The 12,630-nt window shown below is 37.7% G+C and overlaps 1 protein-coding gene across 4 annotated transcripts in view; it reads left to right on the forward strand.

Moving 5' to 3' along the window:
- The window catches only part of LOC121314606 (arf-GAP with SH3 domain, ANK repeat and PH domain-containing protein 1-like), a 217,966-nt gene that overhangs the window by 113,708 nt on the left and 91,628 nt on the right, over positions 1-12,630 (forward strand). For all 4 annotated transcript variants that reach the window (XM_041248042.1, XM_041248044.1, XM_041248041.1 and 1 more), the window contains exons 6-9: positions 152-226; positions 1,502-1,551; positions 6,259-6,388; positions 12,187-12,272. In XM_041248042.1, the coding sequence (XP_041103976.1) occupies positions 152-226; positions 1,502-1,551; positions 6,259-6,388; positions 12,187-12,272 (341 nt within the window). The remainder of the gene's footprint in view (positions 1-151; positions 227-1,501; positions 1,552-6,258; positions 6,389-12,186; positions 12,273-12,630) is intronic.

Raw genomic sequence — 12,630 nt, forward strand, 5'->3', positions numbered from 1 at the left:
CCTTTGGCCATAGCTTAGTAGTGTTGGAAAGATAAATCCACTGAAACAGCAGATCAGTAAACTAATGAAATAGGTACAGCACATCTCTGCCATTTTTTTCATGACAATGCATTTCCTAACAGTGCTTTTGTTTTTTTTTTCTTTTTACTAGCTCCAGAGTATGAGCCACAATGTCATCTTTACCTTGGATTCTCTGTTAAAAGGAGATCTGAAAGGCGTAAAAGGGGTAAGTTTAAAAAAACATTCCAGTTTTGTTTTGTCATTTGTGGGGTTGTGCTGTGAAAATATAGCCCCATCTATTCTATTTCACTCAACAATAGCCTATGACTTAGAGTTACTCAAGGTTGTAAATAGGGGTGCAACAATTAATCGATTCGTTGATTATTAGTCATCTGTCCTTAAATTTCCTGAGCTTCGATTACATATTGGTGAATTCGTGCATCAAACTAGAACCCTGTTTGAAGTCTCCTGATGGCGGTTTGCATTAAAACCTGGAGGGTGTGAGAGTGCACTTCTTTTAGCGCTAGTACGGTAGATTACTGCGTTGCTAGGATACACACTTTAGAGTTCTACATTCGTGTTGGACAAGCCAAATCACGTTTTGTTGATTTAAAAATGTAGGCAAATTTTTTTTTTTTTTTTAATCTGTTAATTATCAATTTAGCTTTTGTTTCAAAGCATGTTGTGTTTGGATTATATGGCAATATTATATAAAAAGAAGTTGAATTTAGTACGATTGTTAAATTAGCCAAGATTTGTGAGATTAATTCAAATGTTTTGCTTTGCTTTTGGACATAAAATGTTAACAGTAATAAATAACGATAGTTCAGATACAAATTACTTCTGTTAAAATATAGTATTTTCTATTATTAATACAATGTTAACACTATGACTGCTGCGGTTATACACATACCTAAAACCACCGCAGGCAGTCATTATGATGGTTACATTTTAAACATCTGTATTTAAATGAGAGACAAACTATGGGATACAACTCAAAACTTTGATTCAAGCACATTATATCAAACATTTGCACAGCCGAAACACTGTATTTAAATATTTAAATGAACAATTAAACATGAAAGTGTTTATTTCCTTACTTGGCATGAAAAAGCACTACTTTTAAAAAATGAAAAACCTATAATAAAATGAACATTTCAAAAGAAACAAGTGTGTAAACAGGTATGTGCACATACAAAACTGTAAAAACAATGCATTTTTTTATTTAAAATAAAAGTAACATGTTTTCTCTTGCGTATGTCACTGTGTAGCACTGAATCCAGGTTGAGCTGCAGCAGCCTGCTGCTTTGCAGTTTTCTGATTTTAAGGCAGTCAAAATTTTCAGTTTGCATTGTGTAGTAAAATGTTTGGTTAATATGTGTGTATGAAACTTTAAATTATTTGTGTCTCCTATGTGTACAACCAAAGTCAAAGTCAAATATGGAAAAATGCTGCAGTTTATATTTTAAAGATTTTAACCATTTTTCATCGTTATTTTTAGGATATAAAGAAACCATTTGACAAGGCTTGGAAGGATTATGAGGCTAAGATGTAAGTTTTGTTTTATTTGTATTAATACAAGTGTTGTTTGTTTGTTTTAGTTTTTTGTTTTGTTGTTTTGTAGTTATAAGTGCTCTTGAAATATACATTACTTACAGTACAAGAGTTGGCTGTAAAAGCTGAATCTCCCTATTAAATCAGTTTTAGTCAAGGTGGATAAGTCAGATCTGTCAGACAAGTACAGCTATGGCCAGAAGTTTGGCATTACCCTGTAGAATGAACTATTAGCTTCATAAAGTCGAATGAAATTTGCTGAGTAATGTTATGTTAACATATTGAATTACATATTGGTTTGTAGTTTTCCCATTTACTTGAAAAAATTGAAAAATGTGGCATTTTGAAATCTAACATGAAATACTGTACTACTATCATGGCTATCACTAGACATTTGCAATATCATTTTATATTTTCTTTGATTACATGATGTTAAATAAAATATCTAAATGTTATATATATATATATATATATATAGTATTATATATGTGTGTGTGTGTATATATATATATATATATATATATATATATATATATATATATATATATATATATATATATATATATATATATATAAACATACATACATACATACATACACAGATCACCCTTGCTATAACGTCCTTTATTATAACGAACCTGGCTGCTGGACCCCAAATAAATAAATCAATAAATAAATAAAGCTAAAAAAGATAGTATTGTAACATATGTGAGGTCTCTGAGTAGAAGGGGCTGTGTTTCACCTTGGTTGAACAGCCTGTGAGCGACAGGCATGGACCACAGGACTAACTTGGGCTAAAGACCAGTGACGGGGAGTGTTTGTTGTTGTTGTTGTGAAACGGAGAGAGAAGCGAATAAACAGAAACAGAATAGTTCCACCCTGGGTTCCTTGTAAAAAAGGAAAACATTGATGGATGGACAATGACACCTGTGCCTTCTGCCAGTTCTATTGTCAATTCAACGCTTGTCTTTCTATTTCTTAAGGATACTATCTTCAATTATTGCTTATCCTTGCTAGACAGCTTTTTGGGTCTTCCAGTCCTGGGTGTCTCAATTACTTATGATGTTTCTCTGTAATTGTTGATTATGCTTCGGATACCGCACCTTGAAAATGCAGTGATGCAAGCTATTTCACTCAGTGTTTTTCCTTCTTTATGCAAGTCAAGGTTGTTATAAAAGTAGAAAACAATAGTGAAGGCTTTGAGTAAACTGCTGATGCTCATAATGCATCGGAATAGAGGAAAAATGCAACATGTCTAAGACTTTTGCACGTGTGTGTGTGTGTGTGTGTGTGTGTGTGTGTGTACAGTGCCTACAGAAAGTCTACACCCCCTTGAACTTTTTTCACATTTTGTTGTGTCAGTACCTCAGAGTTTCATGCATTTAAATGAGGATTTTTTTCCCACTTATCTACACATCATACTCCACACTGTTAAGGGGAAAAAGTTTTTATTGAGAAAATATATATATATATATATATATATATATATATATATATATATATATATATAATATATATATATATATATATATATATATATATTATATATATATATAAGCTCTGTCAAGTTCCTTGGGGAGTGTTGATGGACAGCAATCGTCAAGTCATGCCACAAATTTTCGATTGGATTTAGGTCGGGGCTCTGACTGGGTCACTCAAGGACATTTACCTTTTTGTTCCTTAGCCACTCCAGAGTAGCTTTGGTTGTGTGCTTTGGGTCGTTGTCATGCTGAAAGATGAACTTCCGTCCCAGTTTCAGCTTTCTTGCAGAGGGCAGCAGGTTTTTCTCAAGGACTTCTCTGTACTTTTGCTCCATTAATTTTCCCTTCTATCCTGACAAGTGCCCCAGTCCCTGCCGATGAGAAACATCCTCATAGCATGATGCTGCCACCACCATGCTTCACAGTAGGGATGGTGTTCTTTGGGTGTTGGATTTGCGCCAAACATAATGCTTTGCATTTTGGCCAAAAAGTTCCATTTTAATTTTGTCAGACCACAAAACTTTTTGCCCCATGGCTACAGAATCTCCTGAGTGTTTTTTTGCATGGTCGAAACAGGATTCAAGGTGGGCTTTCTTGAGTAATGTCTTCTTTCTTGCCACCCTGCCATACAGGCTAGATTTGTGGAGTGCACATGCACTTTGACCAGTCTTGGCCATAAAAGCCTGTAGCTGTTGCAAAGTTGACATTGGCTTCTTGGTAGCATCTCTGATCAGTCTCCTTTTTGCTTGGTCATCCAGTTTGGAGGGACAGCCTGATCTGGGCTGTGTCTTGGTGGTGCCATACACCTTCCACTTCTTAATAATCATCTTGACTGTGTTGCAAGGGAATATCAAGGCCTTTGATATTTTTTTTACACCCATCCCCTGATCTGTGCCTTTCAACAACTTTGTCCCAGAGTTGTTTTGAAAGCTTCTTAGTGCTCATGGTTGAGTCTTTGCTTTGAAATGCACTACTCAGCAGAGGAAACCTACAGGAACTGCTGAATTTATCCTGAAATCATGTGAATCATGTGATTAGTTACACCTGAGCAAATTTAGGATTGCTATTGTAAGGGGGGTGGACACTTATCCAACCAAGCTATTTCAGTTTATATTTTTAATTAATTTCCTAGAAATTTCTAGAATATTTTTTTCACTTGGAAGTTGTGGGGTAGGATGTGTAGATAAATGATATATATATATATATATATATATATATATATATATATATATATATATATATATATATATATATATATATATATATATATATACACACACACACACACACACACATACAGTGGCTTGCGAAAGTATTGACCCCACCCCTTGGCATTTTTCCTATTTTGTTGCCTTACAACCTGGAATTAAAATTGATTTTTATTTGGATTTCATGTAATGGACATACACAAAATAATCCAAATTGGTGAAGTGAAATGAAAAAAATAACTTGTTTAAAAAAATTCTAAAAAATAAATAACGGAAATGTGGTGCGTGCATATGTATTCACCCCCTTTGCTATTAAGCCTCTAAATAAGATCTGGTGCAACCAATTACCTTCAGAAGTCACATAATTAGTTAAATAAAGTCCACCTGTGTGCAATCTAAGTGTCACATGATCTCAGTATATATACACCTGTTCTGAAAGGCCCCAGAGTCTGCAACACCACTAAGCAAGGGGCACCACCAAGCAAGTGGCACCATGAAGACCAAGGAGCTCTCCAAACAGGTCAGGGACAAAGTTGTGGAGAAGTACAGATCAGGGTTGGGTTATAAAAAAATATCCGAAACTTTGAACATCCCACGGAGCACCATTAAAGCCATTATTAAAAAATGGAAAGAATATGGCACCACAACAAATGTGGCAAGAGAGGGCCGCCCACCAAAACTCACGGACCAGGCAAGGAGGGCATTAATCAGAGAGGCAACAAAGAGACCAAAGATAACCCTAAAGGAGCTGCAAAGCTCCACAGCGGATATTGGAATATCTGTCCATAGGACCACTTTAAGCCGTACACTCCACAGAGCTGGGCTTTACTGGGCAGAAAAAAGCCATTGCTTAAAGAAAAAAATAAGCAAACACGTTTGATGTTCGCAAAAAGGCATGTGGGAGACTCCCCAAACATATGGAAGAAGGTACTCTGGTCAGATGAGACTAAAATTGAGCAGACCCAACACCTCTCATCACCCCGAGAACACCATCCCCACAGTGAAGCATGGTGGAGGCAGCATCATGCTGTAGGGATGTTTTTCATCGGCAAGGACTGGGAAACTGGTCAGAATTGAAGGAATGATGGATGGCGCTAAATACAGGGAAATGTTTGAGGGAAACCTTTTTCAGTCTTCCAGAGATTTGAGACTGGGACGGAGGTTCACCTTCCAGCAAGACAATGACCCTAAGCGTACTGCTAAAGCAACACTTGAGTGGTTTAAGGGGAAACACTTAAATGTCTTGGAATGGCCTAGTCAAAGCCCAGACCTCAATCCAATTGAGAATCTGTGGTATGACTTAAAGATTGCTGTACACCAGCGGAACCCATCCAACTTGAAGGAGCTGGAGCAGTTTTGCCTTGAAGAATGGGCAAAAATCCCAGTGGCTAGATGTAGAGAAAACACCCACAGAAGAAGGATGGTTGTTCCAAGCTTATAGATACATACCCCAAGAGACTTGCAGCTGTAATTGCTGCAAAAGGTGGCTCTACAAAGTATTGACTTTGGGGGGGGTGAATAGTTATGCATGCTCAAGTTTTCTGTTTTTTTGTCTTATTTGTTTCACAATAAAAAATATTTTGCATCTTCAAAGTGGTAGGCATGTTGTGTAAATCAAATGATACAAACCCCCAAAAAATCAACAAAATAGGAAAAATGCCAAAAGGAAAACAAAACTGAACCAACTTTCTATTATATGCAAACTTATATATATATATATATATATATATATATATATATATATATATATATATATATATATATATATATAAATATGCATTTTAATTCCAGGCTATAAGGCAACAAAAGGTGAAACTTTTGAATGGGGTGTAGAATTTCTGTAGGCTCTGTATGTATGTGTGTGAGTGTGTATATTATAGTTGATGTGATAATTTTGCCATAGCTGTAGAGAGACAACATGGTTCAATATATGGATAATTTGTTACTGTGATTTATATCCCCAAAGTTCAAACAATGGAAATGTTTTGCAGTGTGTTTTTCTGAATATTTTATAGTACAAAAATTGAAAAGGAGAAACGAGAGCATGCCAAACAGCATGGCATGATTCGAACAGAGATTACAGGAGCAGAAATAGCCGAAGAGATGGAGAAGGAAAGGCGACTTTTTCAGCTTCAGATGTGTGAGGTAAGAGATGTTTTTCTAGCAGTATTTGATAATATTGCGAGAAATATATGCCAGACCTACCTACCTACCAACCAACCAACCAACCAAGAACGAACTGGCCCAGAATAGTGTCTTTTGCTGGTTTGGTGAAAAAAATGTTCAGACATTCATGAGTTTTATGGATTTGAGATTTTGGGTTCTGAGCAGCCCTTCAAGTTAGATGTTTGATCACGGACAAAGATTTGGCCACAAAATATTATATTTCGTGAGGGTCCACTATTTTTTCATCAGAAAAAATCTTCGTTTGTAAGCCAGCAATCCTTTTTTTTTTCTCAGTTAAAGAATTAAAATATATGTCGAGACTGCCTTAATCATACATCTTAAGTAAACTAGATTTCTGTAATTGGGACTCCATAAGACATTTATCTAACCTTAAGTGTGTTTGAAATGTGTTTATTTTGTCTTTCAAAATCTTTTTTTCACTCGTCTCACGGACAAATAATTCTTCTCATGAAAGAAGTAGTACTCTGACGGAAAAATAATTCTTCTTATGTGAGCTAGTGTCGTGCTCGCGAAGCAAAAAATATTCTGATGATAAAAGAAATTGCAATTTAATTTAAGTTCTGGTGACGCTCCCGTGAGATGGCTGCACTTCATATACCCTCCAACTAATATCCCTGCTATTCTGTTTATATCATATTATATCCTGTTTTCTTTCGTTCCTCATTGGCCTGATGGAATCTCATAAAAGTTCCACAGGTTCCCCCCAAGCAACTCCCGAAGGGAAACGTTTAAAAAAATCTTCTCCTTTAGATGGGTTTACGCCGGTGAATGAGCGAGCCATGGCTGCGCAGGCTGATGATTTCCGTGGCTTGAAGGACATGCTAGCTGAGGCTTTGAGGCCTATTAGGGAGGCAATGCATGATAATGGTGTGCTCATTCGTTCCATGAGAGCAGAAGTCGATGCACACATAAAAGCAGTGGAGAAAGTTACCGCAAAGATGGACACCCTTAAAAGCGACATGAGGCAGATGGAAAAGGATATGAACCACTCCCTTGACCATGTGGAGGAATTTCAACACAAACTTACTGATTCAGAAGACTGATCAAGACTCAGTAACATGCATGTGGTTAATCTACCAGAGGGGCAAGACGGGAAGAATCCCATTCAATACCTTCAAAAAATGCTGCCTGTGTGGCTCCCCAGCCTTGCCCTCCCCTCATCTTCTTCAGCGATCGCATCAGCTTCTTTGCGGATTATTGCCTCGCTACAGCTAACAAGAGGAAGGCCTTCACAGAGGTCAGAGCTAAGCTTCGCCAGAGAGGTGGACGTTTTCCTAATCTACCCGGCAATATTAAAGGTTTCTTATGAGGGGGAAAAAGTTATTTGGGTCTCCTGTTGAAGTAGAGAAATTCCTAACATGTTTGACCAGCCCAGAGCTACAACCTCACAGGAGAGCTCTCATCTTTGATCCTGCCCTGCAAGAAGAGGACTCAATCGCAGATGAGTAACTGTCACGTTTGATCTCTGCACCGCTCTTCAGCCTGCGGAGCTGTGTATGTCAGTGGGGACTGTTAATTGTTGATTCTTATTATTAGGGTGTAAGGGATGTCTAATGTCAGACACCGCTGTGTCACAGGTATTAACAGCAGGGAGGGGGGATCCTCAGTGTTCTTCTCTGCTTTAAAGCCGGTTCTGTTGTTGCTATTATTATCACTCTTTTGCTAAGCCTTGTATTAAATAAGGGAGGGGGATCCCTCGGGTTGTGGGGATGTGGGGTTGCTGGGAGGGACCTATCGTGGGTTCTTTACTCTGTTCTTGTACTTTTGGGAGTTCCAAATACCTTCTGTGTTTTTGTACTGATTACTGTAATCTTGCCAGTACTTTATTTTGGTATGGCGCTGTTGGGTGGATTTTTCAATGCTTTCTTATCTACATAATACTGTGTTTATGACATGCAAAGGTACTTGATTTTTTGTATAGGCAAACGGTTGACATAGCTTTGATTCAAGAAACATATATGAAGCCAACAGACACATTTCAATGTCAGAATGGTTGTTAAAAGTTAATAGTAGCTTCCAGCAATGGATCAAAGACAAAAGGAGTTTATTTCTTAATGAAATACAGCATGGATATATCTATCGATATAATTAATTCTGATCAAACAGGTAGACTGGTGCTCTGCTGTGCTACTGTGAATAGCGAAAAATTGCTTTTGCATCAATCTACGTGCTTACAATATATGACCCTGCATTTTTTATATGGCTCACAAATTAATTTTTATCTTTGGGAGAGTATAAGTTAATAGTGAGTGCAGACATGAATGCGAATGCTGACAGTCGGTTGGACAGGTCCCCAGCCAGTATTCTATTCAATATAAGCTCTGCATATCTTCAGTAACCCTTTGCGGTCCATTTATTCAGCGCCTGTCAGATGTGTCAGGTCCAATTTATTTTCACATGCACTGTTTATTTTACACATGCTGTTTAAAAGTAATTTTATTCAAAGTAAAACAGGTTTAAAAGGCACTGCATATCAACAGGACACTGATCTGCATCTCCAGCCAATAAACCATATACCATATATCATATACCTCTTCATAGTTGTGCATACTGATAAATCCTCTCCTGATCACTCGTTTTATCACTAAGCTCCTCAATAATCCGATCCAAGTCATTATTTTATTACTATAACATCTCAAAAAGTTTGGCAAATGTCAGTGATCTTCTTTGAGTGGCGGATGCGGAAGCAGCTCTCTTGTTTGTTTATGTCCGTGTTATCTCTGTGGTGCAGGGATGTGCTTGATGTTTTTTTGGTGATGGCGGACCGGAAAGGGAAAATTGTAGGGGGGGGGGGGGTAATTAATCAAACTTTTCAATCCTGTTTTGCTAATTTATACTTGTGACAGAGAGCAAATTAAACACTTTAGGATGGTGACTGGGCATTGTAAATCCGTCCCCTGTTAAACAGCTCAAAGGGAGTCGGTACGCAGTGTGACCGAGAGGGTGAGGTTACTCGGCCAGCCAGGGCAGATTTTACTCTGACCCCTCTCAATATACCGGACATGTGGGACTCGAGCACAGACCTAGTATGGGGCCAGAACAAGACCCACACTGGTGCACACTTGGGGACAGGTCCTGTCTATTGAAGGTAAGGATGTTGAAGGTGCTGGGGCACTAGTATATCCGCAAATTAAGGGGCAATTGCTGTATAGGGTAAACCCTGCTACAGGCACAGGACAGCTTGTAATGCAGTTGATGGTTCCCCAGTCTTATTGGCCCAAGGTCATGAGGCTGGTGCATGACATCTCTTTTGCAGTGCGCCTCAGAGCTGATAAAACAAGAGAACGCATATTGGCTTGATTTTATTGGGTAGGACTTCATTTCCACTCCCTTTGAGCGCATTGCAATTGGCCCTTTGCTACATTCTGATTCTGGGTATACGCATTTATTAGTGGTGGTAGATTACGCAACGTGATACCCAGAAGCAGTTCCATTGAGGTCCACTAGTGCAGCTGCAGTAGCTAAGGAATTAGTGCAGATTATGTCGAGAGTAGGGATCCCCAAAGAGATACTGACTGATTATATATTCTACCGCGGTTTGTACATAATAGCTGTGAGTTGTAAAGGAAAGTGTCGTTCAGTTGTAATAGAACCCTGAACTGCATTTCCCAGGATACCATACGTGTCCAAACAGGTACTTACCTGATGTTAATTAGAAATGCCTGCAATCAGTTAAGGCAGGTATTTAAGCAGGGTTGAAACAACAGTGTAGGGTCTTTTGATCGGTAAACGGCTTAGCTGTCTGATATTATAATTTACTTTCACTCTGAAGTATTTAGTTTGGTTCTCCAGTGTGGAGACAGGCTTTTGTTTTTATGTCCTGCTGTTGTGAGTCTCCTTTGTTTAGTCTAGAAGACAGTGGTAAAGAACCAAAAACTGTGACTGAAAGCACCCCACTTTGTCACACTATCTATTTTTTTAAATGTAGTTAGTTTTTATTTGTTGGTTGTTTTCAATATGAAGTTTCATATTTGTAACCATTTAAAATCGTCTTTGTTATAGTTTGTTAGATTCTACAGCTGGAGGGTTGGGATGAAGGGTGGGAGGATAAGAACATAAGAACATAAGAATGTTTACAAACGAGAGGAGGCCATTCGGCCCATCTTGCTCGTTTGGTTGTTAGTAGCTTATTGATCCCAAAATCTCATCAAGCAGCTTCTTGAAGGATCCCAGGGTGTCAGCTTCAACAACATTACTGGGGAGGTGATTCCAGACCCTCACAATTCTCTGTGTAAAAAAGTGTCTCCTATTTTCTGTTCTGAATGCCCCTTTTTCTAAACTCCATTTGTGACCCCTGGTCCTTGTTTCTTTTTTCAGGCTGAAAAAGTCCCTTGGGTCGACACTGTCAATACCTTTTAGAATTTTGAATGCTTGAATTAGGTCGCCACGTAGTCTTCTTTGTTCAAGACTGAACAGATTCAATTCTTTTAGCCTGTCTGCATATGACATGCCTTTTAAGCCCGGAATAATTCTGGTCGCTCTTCTTTGCACTCTTTCTAGAGCAGCAATATCTTTTTTATAGCGAGGTGACCAGAACTGAACACAATATTCAAGATGAGGTCTTACTAGTGCATTGTACAGTTTTAACATGGGTCATATGTGTTAGTTAGCTTTTGTTGATTTCTTTCTTTTTAAAAAAAAATGTATTTTTTTTTTTTAAATAAAATTTAGTAGTTGCATATTATTTTCTCCCAATTCTCCCAATGCTTGCTTCTTTACACACTGCAGGCTTACCATGCATCCACCTCAGAGGTGCAGCATGCAGCTCCTGGGCAACTTGCAACAAGCCTGCATGCGCCTGGCCAGACCACAGGGGTCGCTGGTGCGTGGTGAGCTGAGAACACCCTGGCCGACCTAACCCCTCCCTGCCCCCTGAGAGCTCCCGTCCATGGTTGACAATGAAATAGCCTGGACTTGAACCGGCGATATCCAGGCTATAGGGCGCGTCCTGCACTCCATGCGGAGCGTCTTTACCAGATGCGCCACTTGGGAGCCCCTGCTTTTGCTGATTTCTTTGTTTATATGTAATAAAAAAAATAAAGTATTTCATTTAAAATATAGCCATAGTTAAAAATAAATCTTTCACTGGAAGAATTCTTCAAAATGTATACTGTAAATATATACATTTTTAGCATCTTACTCGTCTAAGTTTTGTAGACATGCGTTTAGTAGCTGCTGTATCTAGAAATAAAAGCTTTTTTTTATCAATACAAGATGCAACTCAAGACAGTGTTGAAGGAAATTATGATCCACCTCCATTACATAACGTAAGGGAGAGCAAAAGAACAATGTTTGAAAAACCCCACACGTGCTCTGATATACAATATTCAACTCTTAATGTAGGTCATATGAGGTTGTATTTAAAGACATGTTAAATTTGGGAAATATGATGCAATAGAAATGTGAACATTATTCCCCAAAGGCCCCTTGCATCAGAAGTGTACAATGTGATAAAACAGTTTGTTTCAATCTGCCTAATTCTGAAGTGCTTTGTTGTCAAGTCAGACATGGACTGTTCATTATTAAGAAAAGAAAACATATAAACATGATGCTACTGGTATTGAAGGAGCAGTGTAACACTGTTTAAACATAATCTTTACATTGAAGTGTATTATATTTTATCAGAAATTGTATGCAGTTATTACTTAATGATTCCATACATGTTTAGTAGTAGTATTTTTTATATTAATATTATTATAGTTTTTCTTCCATCTAATACATATTTCCAATGGTATTTTATGTGTTTCTGTCCATAGTATCTGATTAAAGTGAACGAAATCAAGACAAAAAAGGGAGTGGACCTTCTGCAAAACCTCATAAAGTATTACCATGCACAATGCAAGTAAGTAAAATGTTTATATTCATGTGCATATTATTTAAAGGTAGTATATGATATTTGTCTTAAATCCTTTAATCTCTTTCCTCTCATTCCATGATATTTTAAACTTCTTTGCGCTTTGTCTTCAAGTAACAAAAGAAAAGGATAACTATGTTGACAGATTACAAATAAATGAAGATTTAAAATGTTATTTAATTTAGTGATGATTTGATGTAGTTCAAAGTAGCATGGATGCTTGTTTCAGGAATCCACTGCTGAAAGCACATTTATTATATTATGTTCCTCTGTTAGACAAGCTAAGCTTCCTTAAGCCTTGCTAAGGGGGTGGGGGGAGCCGTGTTCTGTTTGGCTGAAGCGATGT

The sequence above is a fragment of the Polyodon spathula genome, chromosome 4 (genome assembly GCF_017654505.1).
Source record: "Polyodon spathula isolate WHYD16114869_AA chromosome 4, ASM1765450v1, whole genome shotgun sequence".
NCBI lineage: Eukaryota > Metazoa > Chordata > Actinopteri > Acipenseriformes > Polyodontidae > Polyodon > Polyodon spathula.